General features: G+C 46.7%; 3 protein-coding genes across 3 annotated transcripts in view; 1 reads left to right on the forward strand and 2 right to left on the reverse strand.

The window, feature by feature from the left end:
- Positions 1 to 497: 497 nt before the first annotated feature.
- Positions 498 to 2,340, forward strand: LOC128710396 (T-complex protein 1 subunit gamma). Its single transcript, XM_053805450.1, has 3 exons — positions 498 to 531; positions 595 to 656; positions 790 to 2,340. Exons 1-3 carry the CDS (start codon positions 498 to 500, stop codon positions 2,338 to 2,340), a joined length of 1,647 nt encoding a protein of 548 aa, XP_053661425.1.
- A 4,187-nt stretch (positions 2,341 to 6,527) lies between these two features.
- LOC128707749 (E3 ubiquitin-protein ligase Iruka) lies at positions 6,528 to 8,228 on the reverse strand. The gene is made up of 5 exons (XM_053802708.1): positions 8,142 to 8,228; positions 7,924 to 8,064; positions 7,223 to 7,852; positions 6,915 to 7,137; positions 6,528 to 6,826 (listed from the first exon to the last, which is right to left on the reverse strand). The coding sequence occupies exons 1-5, from the start codon at positions 8,226 to 8,228 to the stop codon at positions 6,528 to 6,530; spliced, it is 1,380 nt and encodes a 459-aa protein (XP_053658683.1).
- A 2,532-nt stretch (positions 8,229 to 10,760) lies between these two features.
- The window catches only part of LOC128706989 (uncharacterized), a 29,528-nt gene continuing 19,262 nt past the window's right edge, over positions 10,761 to 21,026 (reverse strand). Inside the window, exons 2-3 of the mRNA XM_053801933.1 lie at positions 12,618 to 12,919; positions 10,761 to 12,529 (exon numbers count right to left, since the gene is read on the reverse strand). Coding sequence (XP_053657908.1) covers positions 10,763 to 12,529; positions 12,618 to 12,919 — 2,069 coding nt within the window. The 3' untranslated portion in view covers positions 10,761 to 10,762. The remainder of the gene's footprint in view (positions 12,530 to 12,617; positions 12,920 to 21,026) is intronic.

Below are 21,026 nucleotides of genomic sequence, written 5' to 3' on the forward strand. Positions count from 1 at the left end.
CTGGGGTAAAATATAAATTTTACAGCACAACAGCAAGCCACGGCAAAAGTCGTCCAATCGTGGATTTGAAGCGCCTCAAAACAGATTTGAATTGTCACTTGACCGTTTTTGGGGGGAAATTGAACTTCACATTTTAGTACTGTCATATTTTAGCACAACTCGTTTCCTCCCGAAAACTCGTTTCTTTTGTGTTAAAATCGGTGTTTTACAAAGTATGGACCTACCGAAAGGAATATAATGTAATTTTATATTTTTTAAAAACTGTTAACTTATAGTGGTGTGCTTAAAAAAGGTGCAATCCAGAAAAATATGGAACATTGCTTGATTTGGTGACTGGGTGATGCTGTCAAAGCACAGTTTCGTCAAAAAACAACAATTTGGACAGTTTCGTTAAAACATGGTCCCGTTTGACATTTGTTTCGTTGTTCTCTTTGTAGCAGCATTTCATTTTGTGGAAATAACGTGATTCCTGTACGGCAAATTTCCATCAGCCCAAAATGTACGCCCCACAACAGCCAATTTTGATTCTCAGTAAGTAAAATGCGCCGTTTATCCTGTGAACGGTCTAGAAAATGATTATTGGTACCATTACAGGCAAAAATACGAAGCGAGAGAGCGGCCGAAAGGTGCAGTTGGAGAACATCAATGCCGGCAAAGTGAGTCACTGTGTGTGTGTGTGTGTGTGGATGCGTGTGTGTGTACTTGCCGTATGCTGAGGTGCACACATGGGTTTAACCACGAGTTTGTATTAATTGTGTGTGTGTGGGTGTTTTTGGTATCCTTCCGTAGACCATAGCTGACCTCATCCGCACATGCCTGGGCCCACAAGCAATGATGAAAATGCTGATGGACCCGATGGGAGGCATCGTGATGACAAACGATGGCAATGCTATCCTGCGTGAAATCACCGTGCAACATCCGGCGGCCAAGAGCATGATCGAAATCGCTCGCACGCAGGATGAGGAAGTTGGCGACGGTACCACGTCCGTGATTGTGTTGGCAGGTGAAATGCTGTCAGTGGCCGAACAGTTCCTTCAGCAGCAGATCCACCCGACGGTCATCATTCGAGCGTACCGGGAGGCGCTCGAGGACATGGTGCGCATCCTGCAGGATGAGGTCAGCATTGAGCTGGACCGCACCGACAAGAAGCGGCTGTCGGAGGTGGTAAAGTCTTGCGTTGGCACAAAGTTCGTCGGACGCTGGTCGGATTTGGCGGTGCGCATTGCCCTGGATGCGGTCGAGACGGTGACACTGACGGAGAACGGTCGCACGGAGATTGACATCAAAAAATACGCCAAGGTAGAGAAAATCCCGGGCGGATCGATTGATGATTCGTGCGTGCTGCGTGGAATCATGCTGAACAAGGATGTGACGCATCCGAAGATGCGTCGGTACATCGAGAACCCGCGTATCGTTCTGTTGGACTGTCCGCTCGAGTACAAGAAGGGTGAAAGCCAGACGAATGTGGAAATTGTGGGCGATCAGGACTTTACGAAGCTGCTACAGATCGAGGAGGAACACGTGTTCCGTCTTTGCGAGGAGATTATTGCCGTGAAGCCGGATGTAGTGTTCACGGAGAAGGGAGTTTCCGACCTGGCACAACACTTCCTGATGAAGGCGGGCATTACGGCTATTCGGCGACTGCGCAAAACGGACAACAATCGGCTGGCCCGTGCCTGCGGTGCTACGATCGTGAACCGTACGGAAGAGTTGACGGAGAAGGACGTCGGCACTGGGGCCGGATTGTTCGAGATCAAGAAGATGGGCGACGAGTACTTCTGTTTCGTGACGAAGTGTGAGGATCCAAAGGCATGCACGATTTTGCTCCGTGGTGCGTCCAAGGACGTGCTGAACGAGACAGAACGCAATCTGCAAGATGCGCTGCACGTCGCACGCAACCTGATGCTCGAACCGAAACTGCTGCCCGGTGGTGGTGCAGTCGAGATGGCCGTCTCGCAGGCACTGACCAACAAACAGATCCAGGGACCGTACCGAGCCGTTGCTCAGGCGCTGGAAATCATCCCCCGGACACTAACCCAAAACTGTGGTGCTAACACGATCCGCACACTGACTGCACTGCGAGCGAAACATGCATCACACCCGGCCACGGAAGGCCCTTGCACTTGGGGCATTGATGGTGAAACTGGTCAGCTGGTGGACATGAAGGAGAAAAACATCTGGGAACCATTGTCGGTGAAGTTGCAGGTGTACAAGACGGCCGTTGAGACGGCAATTCTTTTGCTGCGCATCGATGACATTGTGTCCGGATCGAAGAAGAAGAGTGACGATGGCACCGGTCCGTCGCCAGCTGCTGCTGCCGCCGGCATGGGAGGAGAGTAAACGGTGGCCGTGAGTTGTTTCGTGGCCACTCTAACGTTCCACGCGCTTAATTTCCTTCACCAAGCCTTTTTTAGTATTGAGCGATGCGGATCTACGCTGCGCGCGGTCAGTTGGCGGTGTTTTGCTTGATCTTAAACGCCCCGTACTATACAACCTTACACGTTCCAGGTCTATGGCCTGCTGCATTTTTTTGTCAATGCTTAACATTTAACACACAACCAAACATCTATCGCACACGCACGCATCGTTCTTTCATTATGTCCCTTCGTATAACGTCACCTTCATCCTGGTTCGTCTTTCTATTACCATTGTTTGCCTAACAAGTACGATCAGTAACGATGCTGACGATCACAGGGGAATTCTCATACATATATGATTACTTATCCTTTGAGGAGCACATCCTGCGATCGCGTATGATGTAGCACGTCGTAATATAAAATATTCATTTAAAAAAACAGGTTCTTGTACAATATTGTCCGTGATTTGTGAAAGAAAAAAGTAGTTGATCTTAAGCGATCACTCTAGGTACGAGTCATAAAAATGATGGATAATCTATAATGCGTACTTCACCCATACACGTCCAATCTCACAGTTTGAACTCAAGGTTACCGGTACCTTTGCCAAAACAGCAAAATCTACCAAACGTGTCCGGAGCTTAACATTGTTTGTCCGGAAAACTTCCGGACACACGAGCATTAGGTCCGGGCTAGGACTTTCTAGAGATGAAATGTATGAGAAATCAGGTTGTTTTTTTGTTGCGGGTCTCCTGATGGGTGTTCTAAAAAAATTCTAATTCTAGAACATTATTTCTTTTCATGCGTTGAAATCCCTATCGGTTGTGACAAAATACTACATTGCATCCGGGGATGAAGTAATATTAATTTGCATCAGCAATTCCAATCTTTCCGGCCTCCTTTGTTGTGTGTTATTATTCTTCTACCTTTGGTTCTTCAATTTTCTCGACCTCGAGAACTTGAATGATGGAATAAAGATGAAGGAAAAATATCTCTACTCATTTAAATAATAATTTGCCAACAGCATAGGGAATTCAATGATTGGAAAGCAGCACTTTGTGATAGGTAACAATCGTAGCGACAAAAACACTTTTGTTTTCCTTCTCTTCTTTATTATCAACGCATCAATAATAATAATAATAATAATTCATAATCATATCAATGTAGTGTTACTTAAATGTGAAATTATCGTTATAAGAGCTGTCTAATTAACACCATGCAATCTGCTGTTGTCTTTCTTTAGAGCGATGGAGACCCCTCAAAAAAACGCTGCCCAATCGAACGAGCGCGCTGTATCCGTATCAGAGGCCATTTATTATGACTGAGTTAACCGTATTTGAATGTCGTAGGTCCCCGTACAGGAGGGACAAACCTAAACCCTTTCAATTCGTCCACATTACTATGCAGGGGCAGAGAATAGAAAATTAAAATCGTTCACTAGAGCATTTGGGTGTTTTTGCTACTGTATAATCCAAAGTCCGTGTTGTTACATTTGCCAGAATGGGGAATTATTCTGTACAAAACGATAAGCACAGCATGGTCAGATATGGGAGATGGCGAAATTAGGGGTTGGAGCATTCTCGCCCAATGGTCGTAACTTGGAAATGCATTACATATTCATATCCCGTTTTTCGTTTGATAAATTTATATACCAAAGATGTTTTGTGCCAATCGAGTTTAGTCGCAGACAGAACTAAAGCTTTACTTTGTCTAGAAAACGTTTCACCCGCTGTAGTTGCCATTCCGCACGACTCATCGTTCTATTCGACATTGTATTGAATGTTGTTTCCTTGTAGCTGGATTGTGGTTTCTATTGTAGTTTACTGTTAATATGGCGATTTGGCTCCATTTCGAAACTAACCGTGCGTTTATTACGTTTACAACCGAAAAGAGGACACTGCGCTAATAGGAAACAATAATTGAAGTCCCCCTTTTCGAACTTCGCCTATTCCACAACCCCCTTCCACCTCAACCGTTCAGTCCTTCGTATTGTGCTTTTGCAAAGCGATCTGTTTGTTTGTTTTGTTCTGCCGTTTCCTCCCTTTACTTATTATTTTATTCCTTGCTCCTGAATACGTATCCTGCTGTACACATCCGTAGCTGTTCGCTCATCCAAAACACGCACTGCCATTTCGAGTACGAATGGCAGAAGAGAAGCCAAATCACAGGAATGAATTGTGACGCAACTAGCGATAAAGCGGCAGCGCATTGCTTGCTTGTTACCGTTTGATACCTGTTCCGCAGGGGGTAACTAAGCCTGTTTGCTTTTCTTCTTAAACACACAAACCTACTAACACACAGCACACACACGCGCACAACCACACACGAGATCTTTCTCCTCCCACAGCGCACGGTTGCACACAACCGTTCCGGTGTCTCACCGGATTGCTTTCCAAAGACTCGCCCCGATTGTAGCCGTTGGGCTCTATTTTGTTTAAGACGATCAATTGCTGTTTTACTAGCCGTACGAAGGAAAGATCGTTCCTAGCTTTATTCTGCGCTTTATTAGTAGCAGCGAAACGCACATTCGCTTTACTGCCTTGTCTTTTCACTCAATAAGCACATTAACTGGCAACCGCTAAGTAAAGTTAGATAATTGATAAAAACGATAACGCTAAACATGATGCGGAGAAGAGATAAAACGATAGAAAAGGGAACTGACAACACGGGTTTCCGGTTCTACTGGTTTTGTTGCTCATCATCAAGACCCCTATCAGTCAGTTGGTGTTCCTTACAAACATAGAGGTAAGATAAGAGTTAAGACAAAGGTCCATTTACTGCACTCTGTGAGCACAATTAAGGACCTACATGTAGCCAATCTCGGTTGATTTTGTGAGCATTATTCTGGACAACAGCGGAAAGAATGGTCCCGCCGTCCTTACAGAATGGGCAGTCTCGTACCTCAGGAGCCTCACGTACTGTGGGTGTGCAAGTGGGCATTCCAGCACCACGAAACCGGAGCAGACCACACTATATCACGAGGGTCAGTGTCTGATTCGTATCTCCGTTACCAGGCCGTTCCTGCCACGGAGGACGGAGGTCCTATCTCCAATTTATTGTTCAGAGAGACTTTACACATGACATTTAGGCTGACGGGATCGTCGGGGACACGATAGTCTCCTTCGACGTGCTGTGTCTATATGGAGGTAGTGGGACTAGAGATCCAGGGATCGAAAAAACAGCCTGATAGTTGAAAAACCGACGAAGGACAGATTACCGCCACCGCAAACGGCAAACGTCTACAGGTCAGCAAGAAGTGCGGCGCAACAATGAGAGCTGGACAGTGGACAGAATCGAAGCCAAGAAACTGTACACTTATGTCGCCCGACACGCGAACCTTCAAGCCCACAAGACGTCCAGAGAGGGAAGAGTGACATTAATAATATTAAGAAATCATGGCTCGATCAAGCACTTAGGTTAAATAAAACCCACTCATCTCCCAAGTCCCGTGCGATATTAATAATAACCAATTCTAGCGACATGATTCTCTTGACGGCCTTGTTGGCCCACTAACACCCGTGTGGTTCAGCCACCCATGACAACTTAAAGTGCACAAATTGGAACACAACACGCAAGCAAACATACCAATGCAACAATTCTAAAGAGAACTTATAATAACTATTTTGGTTACGTTGCCGGAGGTCACAATCAAATATCAACATGATTCTGATCTCTTTGCCTGCTGGTACTATAACCTCGGAGGGGTACCATTTATATCTTCCCTTGACCTTTGAGGACAGTCGATCCCGCGTGTGTCGGGTACAGGTAAACGTTGAGGCTGGACTATCCTATGCTGCTTTCAATTATTCCATTCCGATAAGTTTTTCGAACACTTCCTCAAACGGTTATTTCAACAGATATTGTGCATAATTCTAGACCATGGTAGAATTGAATGTTGAGGTCGGTAAAATGGCTATGTAGATATTAATTCTCCGCTTTCACCCAAACAGAAGGAACTGAAAGAAATTTATGCTGCAGTTCCCGGTGAGCACCAAATATGTCTCGTTACCCAGATCAGACCTCTCGGCAGCAAAGTTTAAGTAACACTCCCTTACCACACGGAAACTCATTCCTAAAGCAAGAGATCCCTTCGGGAAAGAATATGCGCGTGGGCGCGTGGGTGCGTGTCTGTTTGTGTGTATGTATGCTGTGTTTGCGGCGAGGACTTTTTGGTTAATCTAACTCTAGCGTGTAATCAATGGTACCGTCTTCGTCCCGCTGGCTGTTGCTCGTTTGCGAACCGTTTGCGCCACCACTGGTTGATGCACCGCCCGTGCCGGTATTGTTGCGGTTGGTGGTAGATACATCACCGTTGGTGGTGGTTCCGGTACCAGCACCGGAATTGGCACCACTGCCGGAAGCTGCTGGTGGTAGACTAGATGATACGGATGATGCAGTGGCCGCCAGTGGTTGCGCCATCTCGAACAGCAGGTTCGTCATCGCGGGCCCTGAAAGGGTAGGAAGCAGATCATCTATGAATGGTTGTGTGAAGAACTTATCCGCTGCGTACGGTACGCTGCTGGATCGACGACATTGGATGTTGGGTTTTGGATGGCATACGTATTGTGAAGGTGAGAAAGTTGGAATTCTGCCGTCCCGAGTCGGACTGTGGCTGCGATGCTTGCTGGTGTGGCTGCGAACTATCACTGTGCGATTGGGCACTATCCTGCGACTGTGATTGCGCGCCACCGTGTGAATCTTCCGGCGTGAGGCTATTTCGACATATAGGGCACGTACCGTGTAGTTCCAGCCACGGAATGATGCATGGATCGTGATAAACGTGCTGCAAAGACAGAGAAACCAAAGTGTGATTACTGCAACAATTATCACCGGGTACGGTTGTGGAGGTTTTGGGCGTTGCGTCTTACCAAACAAGGTAACTTTCGGACCGATTCACCAACAACAAAATCTTCAAAGCAAACCGAACACTGTAGCTTCTTTTCCACCTGTTCCTCGTTGATGGTGACGGTCGGTATCTGCGCGATTCGCTCCTTTTCCAGCGGTGGCGGACCCGTATTGTCCATTTGGTTGAGCAGCTGTGTAACGATGGTGTCGATGCCCTCGCGCCCCCAAGCGTAGTCTCCCGGGTTGCCCATGAAGAACATCGGGCCGCTGGCACCGGCACCAGAAGCACCGCCCGACACCGATATCAGAATTTCGCGCAGTATTTGATCTACGTGGTTTATGTTTTGAACCCCTCGTCTACGACTGCCCCGTCTACCGGTGTAACGCATAGATGGACGAGTATCACCACTACCCGCACTACTGCTACTTGCTGCGCCTTCGCCCATATCGGCACCACCTGTTCCCGATGTGAGCGGAACACCAGACGATGGACCACTACTACCGTCCATAGGAATGTCGTCTACGGTAAACAGAGCGTGTTCACCATTTCCCGCACCAGTTCCACTCGCCGATTCCCCATCCTGGCCGTCAATGCGGCGAAAGAACGGCGAAAAAATAGAGGTTGTAAAGATTTCTCCGGCTAACCTCATTGCCTGTTGGTAGGGGGAAAGAACAAGAGAACGTTACAAATATATGACGATATACAAACAGCACTTTTGCTTGCCTCATTGCTAAACTGTGGATTGTCGTAATCATGTGACGGTTGTTCTATATCCTGTCCCACTGCTGATCCAGCAGCTCCGCTTCGTTCCGCTGCCGGAAGCTCTTCAATGAATCCTTCCAGACAGTGTGGGCAAGTGAATTCCTGCGGTACATAGAGCAAGAAAATTGCATGATTGCCGTTGACCATACACATTACCTAGACAGACCCTTAGCTCTTACCGATGAGACACGATCGATTTCGATAGCGCACGAGTGACAGTAGAAGCGGGAAGGCGGGGCCGCCGCATTCTCTACCAAAGCTTCCATCGTTCCTACAAACCGGTCACTCTACAGACACTCTTGCACAGCGATCCTTCGTTGTTTTCTCTAATGACGTCGTCACGGAAACTGTATTCTCTCGAAAACGGCACAGCTGCTACACTGCTCCGTGGAAAGTTCCTTCCACCCACACGGTAACCAACGCGTAATATCACAAACCAAAAATGGGAAACTACAAAACAATAGACGATTCAATCACGCTTTTACGACAAATGGGACGAGTTCACTCGTTTCCTATCACTTATTTGATGGCAGAATCGATTCCGGTCACTTGCCAAATCAGAATCAACCACAGCAGCCCAACGATGGGAGAAATGTTTCGCTGCTTGCCTACCCCAGATTTCGTTCGATTACGAATGAGTCGCTCGAGAGAATTATTTCCTCATCCTGCTTACAATCAGCGCATCCAAGCGCTGTTCACACTAGGCAAAGGAACGCGTTTCACTTCCTACGTATAGAATTACACCAAAAAATGGACAAATAGTCGTGTAAATTTTAGGAATTTTCTACGAAGAAAAAAGAGCAAGTGATATCTATGACAAATACAGAATTGTCAGAATGGTCCCACTGTCAGGGTGCGGTTATAGTATGGAGTTCAGTTCGCTGATGGATGCGCAACCAAGCGTGACCTTGAATTTGAATTCGTAAATACAACCACATATTAGGCAATATTTCTCATATGTTATGAAACACAAAATGAACTTTATTATTATTATGAACGCGCCCTTTCTAAGGTGTACATAGTCCCAATTATACAGTATCCATGCTGTTCACTCACTACATCTTACCGTCCGTTGAGAGAAAACGAGTTCGAGGAAAAGTCGAATCGTTTAGCAATGCTGAGATAAACTTAGCAACATAAAGCCTAGTCACAATGATGATCATTTGGAGAATGAATTGAAATCCTTGAAAGAAAGGAACTGAACAAACAAGCGTGCTACTAATGCGAACATCATCGGACGTTCGATACATTGAAGTGCCAAGCGGCGAGATACTTAACGAAAGATAAGGGAAAGTTAATTATCGCTCTTGGGCCCAATCGTATGTCGAGATTTTGCAATGACCGCTCCCGCAATACTTACATATTCTTTCCATAGTAGTGATCTTCGTTTCGCACTTTGGTTCAGTTTAAAGTTTTATTTTTCATAGAAACTTGTGACAAATACAAGGAAGAATAACATTTCCGAACGTGGGTATCAATAAATATACTCGTTCCCTGCCCCGATCCTTATACATGATCACCGTGGAGTAGAGAATGAGAGACAAACAACAATTCCACTGGCTTAATATAGTCTAATGTCTTGGTTTTCCAGCTTCCATGCATCCAACACGCGTTTCCCCATTTGTGCTAGCGATCCTGTACACTATCCAACCGACATTTGCCTTTCTTATATGCAGGTTATCGTATAAGCCACGCGCTATCTTATATTTTGCCTCCCACGGTTAACTATACGTTATCTTTTGTGATCCCATGTTCCCATAATGCGCAGTTATATGTATTAGCCGTGCCGTGGAAGCTTTTACTTCTTGGGCGTGCTATTGTACGTAGCAGTGTCTGCACAGTCTACTTTATCCCTTAGCGTGCGACAGTAAAACGAAGAAAAAAAAACAACTCGTCTGGTGGGAGTAAACAGATTCTTGTTTGGAGGAGTTAACTACCCTACTTGCAAACGCGGAAAACCATGAAGATTGGTTTGTGGTAGTGTTCTATACCGGGTAATCGGGGTTCTCTCGGAGAGAGTAAGTTTCAATATCTTCCGGAATTAGATTCATCGTTCCTTTAACTTTCAGTGCGCCAGGGCACCAACACACATAATATCCATTTGCTGTTCATGTTATAATTAAGCGTAGCTTGCTGTATCTGTATCTATGGACAATGATTATAAAATAATTTATTTGGTATCTGATTGGATCGTGCCATAGGTTTGCAGTGTTTGCGGTCCAGTGCAACGAGAGTGTGTTTTGATCTGCATTGCCCAGAATGTTCTGGCTGTTACGATCGAAATACAACTGCTTATGCTAGCGGCTAACTGTACTGTAACGCTAAATCTTTAACAACGAAGCAAGGGCAAGCAGCTGCCTGGAAGGAGGAATCCTTACGCCCCTTGCAAATCTGCTTCCCACACTGTCTTTCTAGCCTGCGAGTCCGGCATGGGACCGTTCTTCTTTGTCACACTGCACAACAATGTAAGCAAAGGTGGAGATTAACAAAAATGGAAACTAACCAATAGTTCTATATTCACCGTGCACTCATTTTGCATTCATTCTCGCACGTGTACACCTTCAGCCGAGGATCTAATCTGTTCTAGAGTATTAAATTAGTGTACTAGTAACATGTAACAATAGCCACGTAAGCCTAGCCTAGAAATTATGGGGTTGAAAATACTAATCTTGCTCCCGAGGTGCAAGTTCCTATACGAACTCGCATTGACGACAGGTAAACGGAACAAAGTCCTTAAAGAATGCTCCACTTCTTGAGCAGCGCAGCGCTAACAACTATCATCTGTTTTCGACGCCTTGCATCAAGCGGTGACCGATTTTATCGATGGTTGATTGTCCTGGAACTCGACGTAACCGGACTCGTCGCTAAACTCGGAATCCGAATCGATCGCCTGCAGATGATTGATCAGCTCGGTGTTGACTGCGGCTACGGTTGACTTTAGGCGCATTTGGCGCACCTTCGGCTTGGTTGTCTGGCGGTGAGATTCGTCGTCCCGTTGCGCTTCGACAAGCGAACCGTTTAACGAGTCCAGAGGAGAATCGATCGGCTCACTAGCTCCGGTTGCGCTCCCAGCCATCGTCATGGGCATAAGAAAGCTCGACTTTACGCCAGGTGCTGGGAAGGTGATACTGCGCTTGAAGATCAACTCCGGCGAGGCTGTGACATTGCCTACGTCTTGTGGCGCTTGATGACCGGTACGTTCACCGAGCGGCACGTGGATCACTTGGTTTTCAGCCAACTGTTCAAAGCTTCGCACTCGCTCCAGCACCGATCCTGGTTTGCCAAGGGAAACCACTGTGACATTCCGTCCCGTAATCAATCCATTGCCGCTTGCACCCGAGTCGTCCGTGTTGGTCGTAACCGTGCTGGACGTTTCGCATCCGCTCGATATGGAGCCTTCGTCACTGTCCGGATGGGTTGCTCCGCCGGCCCCTTGCAGCTTGCTCGTCACACACAGCAGCGACGGTGGTGCCGTGTCGTCTTCGGCGTGTAGACAACCCGAATGTCGGAGCCGTTCGTCGGAAAGGCGACGATGGGAAACGGACGCTGCTGCGGCTGATTCTGCTGCTGTGCGAAGCATTTCCAGCACCTCGTCCTGGTTGAAGAACACGTCATCCGTTTCCAGGTCCACATCGCGATCTTTGAGCTCCCGGGTTCGCGCTTTCGGTGCATCCGATTCGCTAACCACACCCGGAAGCGAGTAGTTGTCCAAGTCGTCCAAACTGAGCGCTAGTCGCTGTGTGTCTTCCAACGTTACTGGGAGGCTACCATGGTGCTGGCTGAGGTCATGCATGCTGCAAACGGTGTTCGGGTTAAGCTTCATGTCAAAGTACGAGATCAGTTCCGTTGAGAGCGGTTCGCTCGAGTTGTAATTATAGTGCGCTAGAAACGATTCAAAGTCGTCCTCCGACGAGTCGGAGTTGTGGGATAGCTTTGAAGCTTTTCCCATCTTAGAACTGGGCTTCGTTTCCGGCTGTTCCAAACCGGCCTCCGAGTGCGGTTCACCGTTTTCCCGCTCCAAATCATGCTCATCCTCTTCCCCATCCTCCTGACTAATGGTGTCCAGTATGGAGTCGACCGATTTGTTCATCGGACTAATGTGCACGATGTTCTCATTCTTGAGCGGTACACGGGCCTCCACGTCCTTCGGTGACTTGAACGAATTGCGCAACCGTGACCGTCGTATCGAATGCCCCCGACGACAACGCCGCCGTCCAAGGGTGGTCGAGGGGAACAGCGCATCCTCCCGGCAGCACGCTTCCAACACCGTGCTACCACCGTTGCTGGTTCCAGCCTTAGAGGTACGCACACCCATCGCTCCCTCACCTTCTGTTCCTTCGTTTTCATCTTCGTCCTCTTCGCCAATCATCTCCTCGATGGCCATCAGCTTCGGAGCGGATTTGGAGCGTTCGAGCGGTGGTCGATAGTTGTTAGCACCGACACTCAACATAATCTTCCTTCGCGGCATACTCGGATTGTCGTACACACTGTTCGCCAGACTGAGGCGCGCATTCTGGCGGTTCAGTTTGTCGCGTTTAAATTCACGCAGGGCTTTGGCTAGGTTTTCCTAAAAAGAAACGAGAAAGATGCGTGTTTATTATATATGGTTAGCTGATGGGCGGGAAAGGGACCTGACGGAAGCACCGGCCACCTACCTTCAGGACAGTGCTGATCTCCTGGGCGATCGTTTCTTTGGAACAAATGACCGCATGACAGCGGAACTCATGCTTTAACTTGCGGCCTTCATGCCGGTAAATCCAGCAGAACACCCGCGGATAGTTCTTTGGCGAGCTGCAGTAGGTGATCCGATGCGACCAGTACTCGGTGAGGCCGTGCTGGCGGGTGGTCGCCTTCAGACCGGATGGGCACAGGCATAGCTTCATCATCACGTCCGGTTTGCTGTTTTGGGTGTAGTTACGCCACAGGGTGGCCAGCGGTTTCTCCACACATCCATCACCTGTAGGAAATCGAAAAAAAAACAGGCGGACAAATTGAGCAAGTTAGAAAGATCACAAACAAATGTGCAACGCCATCCGCTAGCTGTCTAAGATCATACATTCATGCTTCTGAAACGGAACCTTGAAATTGTTGTCCCCCGAAAATTGGTCCGCGCGCTGCTTGTGGCAAACAATTGAACGCATCGTGGCAACATTGTAACACACCCACCTCCCTCCGCACTCGGAAAGGCTAGGCAGTGACAGAGGGAAAAAAAAGCAACACCACCGAAAGGGAGTTGCGTGTGATTTGTGTGCCCCTCTCAGACCTTGAGGTTCCGAATTTGTGGAATATTTTCAAAGCGACAACTAACAGCAACGCCTTACAAAACGTGACAACGTTTGACCCCGTGCACGAGGGCGTCGTCACCGCCTGCTGCCTTATGCAATTGCCTGCAAGCCGAACACTGCGTGTCGTCCGTTTCGATAGCAAACGATTGGATATCGTTGTTCTGCCTCCCGAGACCCATCAGCTGATGGTGGTGGTTGTACTTTTCCATCGGCCGTCCCATCGGGTGGGGTTGCACACATTGGGTGAGCTATTATGGCATTCGTGCCCCTGCGACCCCCACGGCACCCATAACCTTCCACTTGCGTCTAGGTTGTGGTGTGCGGGTGATGGCCATTTACTCGCACGCACCCGCGCACGATGCGAAAGAAAGCTTGCCCATTTATCGGACAGGTGAAAAGTAACAGACAGTGAGCGGAAGTACCGATTGATAGAAATGATTTCAGGTTGTACTACAATGTCCAGTATGGGTTCCAACATTTGGTTGCACTTTCCCTCGCCCCGAAATTGTCCCTTGCTCCCGACCAGTTTCGAACATTTCCGGAAGTTTATGTAAAGTCCACATACCGCCGGGTGAAATGATTCCCAGTCGATGGTATTTGTGGGTGTGCCGCCCCAAATTAACCGTTGCAGGTGGGGTGGCAAATGCACTGCATTGTGGTGATGCATTTTACAGCCCCCTTTGATGATAATGCTTTCCGAAGGGACAGACAGACACAACAACGGCGAGCGGTAATGGAACAAAACACTCCACCCACTCCGTCGTCCAGCGCCGTCGTAGGAGCGTTTGCGGTTTTGCCAATAAGGTCACCCCGTGGAGCGGAAGTGCAGGCGGCCAGTATGGTTTTATGGGCTGTTATTGGGCTGGTACATTCTAGTCGTAAATGGTAAAATATGGCAGATAATTCTCGCCCCAAACGATCACTCACTTCGATGGGTTTTGAGTGACAGAGGAATGCATTTTTTTTGCTGTTGTTGTGGTTGTGGCTGTACCATTATTCCAATGAGGAAATTAATACTGAGAAGTAATTTGTTTGCTAGTGTTGCTTTTAATTGTCAATGACTCGAGTTTTTTTTTGTAGTTATTGAGCAAAACAATGATGGATTGCGGTTTTGCTGAACAAACTTCATTAGAAGTGTAGCTGAAATTGAAGATGCTGGAGTGGTCCTTTTACTTTATTAGTATTTAAATTGTACATTTTACAAACATTCATTACCACGTTCCAATAGGTAGTATAATAAACAAAGCATTATAAGCGGAAGCCGCTACGACCATAATCGGAACCCGGTTCGTCACCGTGATTGCCGCCACCAAATGTATGCGAATTGAGCGCTAATTGTCTGCGTCAGTGCTTGCCGCCTTTCTCGCCTTCCCGACGGTAGCGGGCATTATGTCTGGCAATAAATTAAGGCCACCTTTTGGTCGGTCGCCAAAAACCCTCGATCCCGGGTGTTACAAAAATGAGCCCGCTCGGAAACGAACGGAACACAAAAACCCGGCGACATCCAGTGTGTGCGTATACCGCCAGCGATATCACCCCGTCAAGGTCAGCAATGGCTTACGGTGGAACCATTGTCCAGACGCTCGCATCTCATCTTTGGCGTCTTTCATATGACCCGCGAATCGCATGGAGGAATATCTGCATGTGTGCCGGTCCGGGGGGCACTTTTTTTTTATTGAAGTCTTAAGATGATCGAACACGATCGACAATCATCTGCGAAGTACGGAGTTTCGAGGTGCGATCGTACCAAGTGGAATGGACGGGATGGATTATCAACAACAGCAACAACAAAAAGAAAAAAACCGGATGGCAACGGTTAAGATTCGTCGATGTATTCACTGGGCTGTGCACAATTACCAGCGGGAACCGGTTTCAAGCTCCTAACATTCTGTTGACGAGTGACGATGATTCGCTTTGATTAGGTTACGATACGGCTCCCCTACAGGGATTACCGGCATCCAAATTGCCAACAGAGATGATCAACACAAAAAAAAAACACCTTCAAGGATAAATCTTAGCTATTACCAATATCCCCGGGAAGAATGTCTACAAAAAAGGGTGACTATACTACTAATTAGCTGAGCTCACCGGAGAATCGGATGGAGGTGTTACGGATGGAAGCGGAGGTTTGTAGATAATTGCAGGAGTTACCAGAGAACTAAGGAATGTGTTGATTTATGACCCAAGAACGAGTGAGTAGCAGATAACGCATACAAAAAGGGAGGGTTTTTCCATCAAGTTCAAAAAGAGATTTTCCGTTCTACGACCACTAGTACTAAGCCATACAATAAGGAATTGCCACATTTGGTGTCCAATTGTAGAGGGGATTTTGTTTTATTTTACCAATAAGATATGTCTATTTAGAAGATAACTAATGTTGGATGAATCTGAATTTCCAATTCAAAGATTCATGAATGCTCAACATTTTAAAAATCCTCAAGATTCAGCGCTGGAGATACCTCAAGATTCAAGAATTTTGAAGATTCGCGTTTCTCAGGATTTATGAATCTTGAGAATCCATAAACCTTGTGAATGAATCTGTTGAGAGTCAACTCCGATGACTCCTCACTAAATATCCACCTGAATAACTCTTCCCGAAAGGTTCATTAAGTACAGCACTTCAATTAATCCACTCATCCATTCGTTAACACTTAATTAAGAAAAGCACTAACCAAATAAAAAATATAGCTGAAACAATAACGATATTAATTGTTAAAAAGCTGCCATAAAAAAAAAGGTTTGCAACGCACAGCCAGTACGGTCATCACATTATATTGGGGCTTTCTTTGTTGCGTGGGGAGGAGTACCAAATAAGAACTGCAAAAAAGGAAGGCAGCGTGTGTGTGTGTGTGTGGGGGGGGGGGGGGGGAGGGGAGTGGGGGACGAGAGGAGAAAAACGTCTTGTGCCCTACACATATATGCCGCTAATTTGCATATGCATACAGGTTTTGTACGCTCAAACACGTTCTTGCTATTTATCATCGGCTGACGATAGCCCGGTGGCTCGCGCTCGGAACGTTCGCAACGGGGACGCCGCCGAAGGGTCAGGTGTGTGCAACAGAATAGGGATGACGGTGGTACCGACTGTCTGGTACCGTTTGTGACCCGTTTGTCGTACGCACCACCGGCAGTTCAATTCTGCTTTCTCGCTAAAGTGATTGAAGACATTTTTCACTTTATTCGTAACAACATGCAGACACCGTCCACCGGAGCCTCGCTGGCCGTTTGCACGTACCCCGACGGTGTGGCACGATTTCACGGGCGGCCATCACATTATCGGGTTTTTGGGTTTTTCGTCCGTTCAGCCGTCCCTTTGCTATCGCCACTATTGACACGTAGCTGCTGGTAAGCCAACGTGTCACCGTCGGGGTCCGTGCCGCGGTTCTGGATGACCTATTCTAGAGCAATAACAACGCGCCGACGACGTGAGACAATTCATTAATCGGCCACCTGTCATAACCTCAATTTAGTTTCATTCGCGGTAATGGCGCCAACACCGGTGGTACGTCCGCATCGGACCGTGTGGTCCGGGATTGTCCATAAATTGTTGCCCACCCCATTGACAAGGGAAGCGTGGTAGACAAACAGGGCTAATAAATCAGATCAAGTGGACCCATCGAACGAAACGTGATGTCAAAAGCTTTGGTCTATTGCTTTCTAATTCCTGTAGCTAAACGCAATTTAGCTACAGCACCAATGCGACCGTTCCTGCGGACCGTGGAGAGCAAGCACAGCTCACACAATAGCTCTATAGATGTGCCAGAACTTACGCACAGGAGGGCATGTGTCTGACATCTCATTAAAGTAGCGTGCTAATGAACTGTACAAACCATTTGTTTTTTCTTGTCTATTCTGTATTGCGTACTTTACAAAGCGCTTCAGACATTGTAACCGCTGTTACACGGCGTTTTGGACAGTTCGACAATCAACGTGTACACCAATCTTGTACAATGAACGGACGTGCCAAATTTCGCGTACAAACATTCTAAACGATCACAAACCTTGCCACCTCGGTAACTTTCCCAGTAATCCCGTAAGTGATTCGTACAATTCGATGTACAATGTTTAGCGAATTCCTATGGTAAATATTGGCACACAGCAGAAGAAGTGATACCGCACATAAAAACTACCCAGGATTTGGTAACTTACACACGTACGGACGCCTTGCTGGAAGTGTGGGAATATTGCTGTCGAAATTTTAACAGCAAACAGACACGCGACACATGAACACCCCGTCGAATAGCTGATATAGCAATCAATGCTCCCGCGCAATGCGGAGACACCTTCAATGTGTGCCAATCAAACGGGTGATGACGTCGCAAACAGAACTACCTCACCGCTCGTGGTATTCTCGTGGTATGTATTTTGCAAACAATATTTAACCCTAGCGTAGATTTTAAGCAGCGAACCAGCCAGATCCGCTGTTGACGCTACCGATTGACGTCGCTAATGGATGGAAGCGTTGTCTTTATTTGAACTAAACGTTTGAGTGTATGTTTGCGCTCGTATCTCGAGAACAAAACCCGATCGCTTAGCAATGGGCGATGATAATGTACGATAAAAGGGGAAGCTGATCGGACAGTTCAATTTGGAAATGAAGTACTGTTAGACACAAGCTTTCCTTAGCCCACACCGTCCGCGAATCTTTTAAGCAAATATTATTCATGTGCACTCATTAGACAGTCCACCATCCAGCAACAAAACAAGCATGTGTTGCTTGATAACAAGTGAAACTAGCTGATTTTAGTTCCCATTTCTTTGCGTACCTGGTGCAAGCGAACGTGGTAGGGGTAAAGGTCACTACCACCTTATCTGGGGATCGCGTTGGATTTTGAAATGGGAGAAATTTTCCCATGCATAAAACAATCAGCTATCGGCACAATGTTGGATGCCTCCCAAAACAGCAGCCCTTCCTCCGCCAAAGTGCGCGTCGTCGGACGAAAAGGCATAATTATGCTACGCTGGTAGATGTTCAAAATCTGCCGACGGATTTAATTACTTGCACGCGCGAAAAAATAAAACCCACCTCCCGTCTAGGAGATGTGTCTGAGGTTGGCGTTACCTTCCTCCACTGGGGCCGGTGTTGGAAGTGTGATGCTCCCCGGCGAACTTCTTCAAAGATCTTCATCACGTACCTCAGATGATGAGATCTTCGAAAGCAAACATCAACAACACTCACACGATCACACTCCAAAAAACTGGCCTTACCTTCTGCGCCCTTTACACCAGCACAACGGCAGATAAATTGTTCGCGGGAAGGACGTCTCCATGACCGTCGCGTGAGAGGGTTGCGCGTGATTGTTTGTAGTGTACGGATGTGTGTGTAAGTGTGGTCGGTGAGCTTGGGGAAGAGAAGGGTCATGAAACAATTGGATCATTGGTTTGCCCGATGAAGAGAGATGGAGAAAAAGGGGAGGCAAGCGCCGCCATGCAACAGTGTGAAGAAATGATTCCACTTTCTTCTTCAGCGGGATAAAGCTGCTAACGCGATCGCTAATGAAAGCAGGTCGAAGCTGTCAGTGCGGATTACGGTTGACCCCAACAATGTCGTGAGTAGGTACGGGTGAGGGTTTACCTTTATTTTTAGCATAAACTTACACTGGCAGAGATTTTGATAACATCACCACACTTTAAGGTTAACGGATTAGTACACGCAATACTATTCATAGAGGGCGCTAAATGCGTCCACTTTGATCGTGACTTGAACATTTTGCACATGGCGCCCATTAATGTTGATCTTTTTACAATCAACGTGATCATTTTGACGTGCAAAAAGGATTCACTTTGCACAATGTTAATTTATTTTATTTTAACAAAAGTGTATGGCAACTCATTTGGTCTAAACACTGATAAAAGAAACAGTGATTTTCAGAACTGGAACACAGAGAAGTTGAAATCAAAAAGGTGGTAGTGTTCACTGAAGCTTCTCACAAGGAATAGGATGATTGAAACTATAGAAATGCCGACGAAGTTGAGGAGCAAAGAATTCGCGGTTTCTTAAAGTACGGGCAGGAACATATATGTTTAGTACAGCTAGAATGTCCGGAGTGTCAATTACTCCAGTTAAAATTTTGCAACAAAATCACATTGAATGACCTCACGTCTGTGATCATGTGTTAATATTAGCGGCCCGACCACTAGGAGCTGTAACGCCAATATTAATTAATCTCAATAATTAATAACCACAAAATAGTAACTTAATTTAACGTTAAACAATGTATATTTGATACCACACGATAACTTATAAACGAATGCTAAATTAACGAAATTCATTACAGCAAGTCAGAAATTACGAAGAATGCTAAAAATACTAAGCGGCAGTGTGTTATAAACACACCCGCCTCATAACGACTTCACATTTGGTGGTGTAAAAACGTTTAATTGTTCATTCCATTCCTCCGCCCAACGATGTATTTCTATGTTTGTTATACAAGCAAACGTAACCCGAAGACGGATATGCGGGGAATTACCTTGACAAAAGCGTTTTAAAATTAATCTCTTCCAAATGCATAACTTTATCGTTACGATGGCGAAAGTTGTGGGCCAGCTTCTTTGCACATGTATGCGCACAAAAGAAAATGCAAGGTTAGATAAAGAGTTTATATAAAGCAGCAAGTTGGTTTCTACGCCAAAAAGAACCATAATCAGCCACGTCGAAATAGGCAAAACAGCATTAGATAAGTCGGTTTAAGGAGACTTTTTAATAAGAAAAACTCTGATCTCGTAACCTGCATACATTTGCAGACTAATTCTCCAGCTCATCAGACCGCATCATTTGCGTTGGGGGGGGGGGGGAGGGTTTTTTTTGCCGTTAACGTGTACAACAACAAAAATCTCAATCATGCTTGTTTCCTCACAATGATCAAACACGAAAAAGCGTGCAAAACACTCCATTGCGCACTCTATTTCCGCCATTCCCAAAATGCAACCACCGTACCCCGCATGGAAGCGATACGATTTCGATTTCATTGCCCAATAGTACTCTCCCCGCCGACAGTACTACCACAGTATACCGGGGGGGGTGGTTGGTCATTGATCATTAATCATGGATTTATTGACCGTTCAGTTGCGGGCGCAAATTGCCGGACCGATGCGGGATGAACCATGCGAGCCAGCGCGAAGGAAAGCGCGTGCGGTACAGACGCTACGGCACTGGGTGTAACGAGAAGATCCCAACGGATGCAGCGGATGTGTGTTACATAGAAACGGAACGGAGGCAGGGTTGCCGCGTTACGTGGTGCATCGGCAGGGTATGTACTGCTGAGCGTAAAAATGGAAACAATAATGGTGAACGTTGCATAACGCTGCTGCAGTGTATGGAGACGCATCTACAGCCTTTGGCACAGGTGCATCGAACACTGGAGGAAAGTCTATAATTATCGATTAAATCAATCGTTCGCTGTCACTCGATGGGTCCCGGCAAGATAATGTGTTCCAGTTCCAGCCGTTTGGTGCCTTTCGATTGTGTGTTCTACTATCAACCAGAGGAGGAGCCACCGCATGCTGGAGATCCTGTTGAAATTCGCATGACAGGCGGCACTGTAACGGCGGCTAATGAGAGAAGGACAGTTACATCGGGCCTTTATAATCACCAGATGGCGCCAGCCCTAAAGGTTGGTGACAACCTTCAAAGGGGTCTTGGAAACATAGCCACACAGTGTTGCATATACAGCTGACCAGCAAATAATAGAAGGTTTCCATTTGTGTACTAGCCACTAGCCTGCCACTCGACATCAAAGCAGTGTCACAAGGGTTTTCATGTAACACATCACAACACAA

Source organism: Anopheles marshallii, chromosome 2, assembly GCF_943734725.1.
Source record: "Anopheles marshallii chromosome 2, idAnoMarsDA_429_01, whole genome shotgun sequence".
Taxonomy (NCBI): Eukaryota; Metazoa; Arthropoda; class Insecta; order Diptera; family Culicidae; genus Anopheles; species Anopheles marshallii.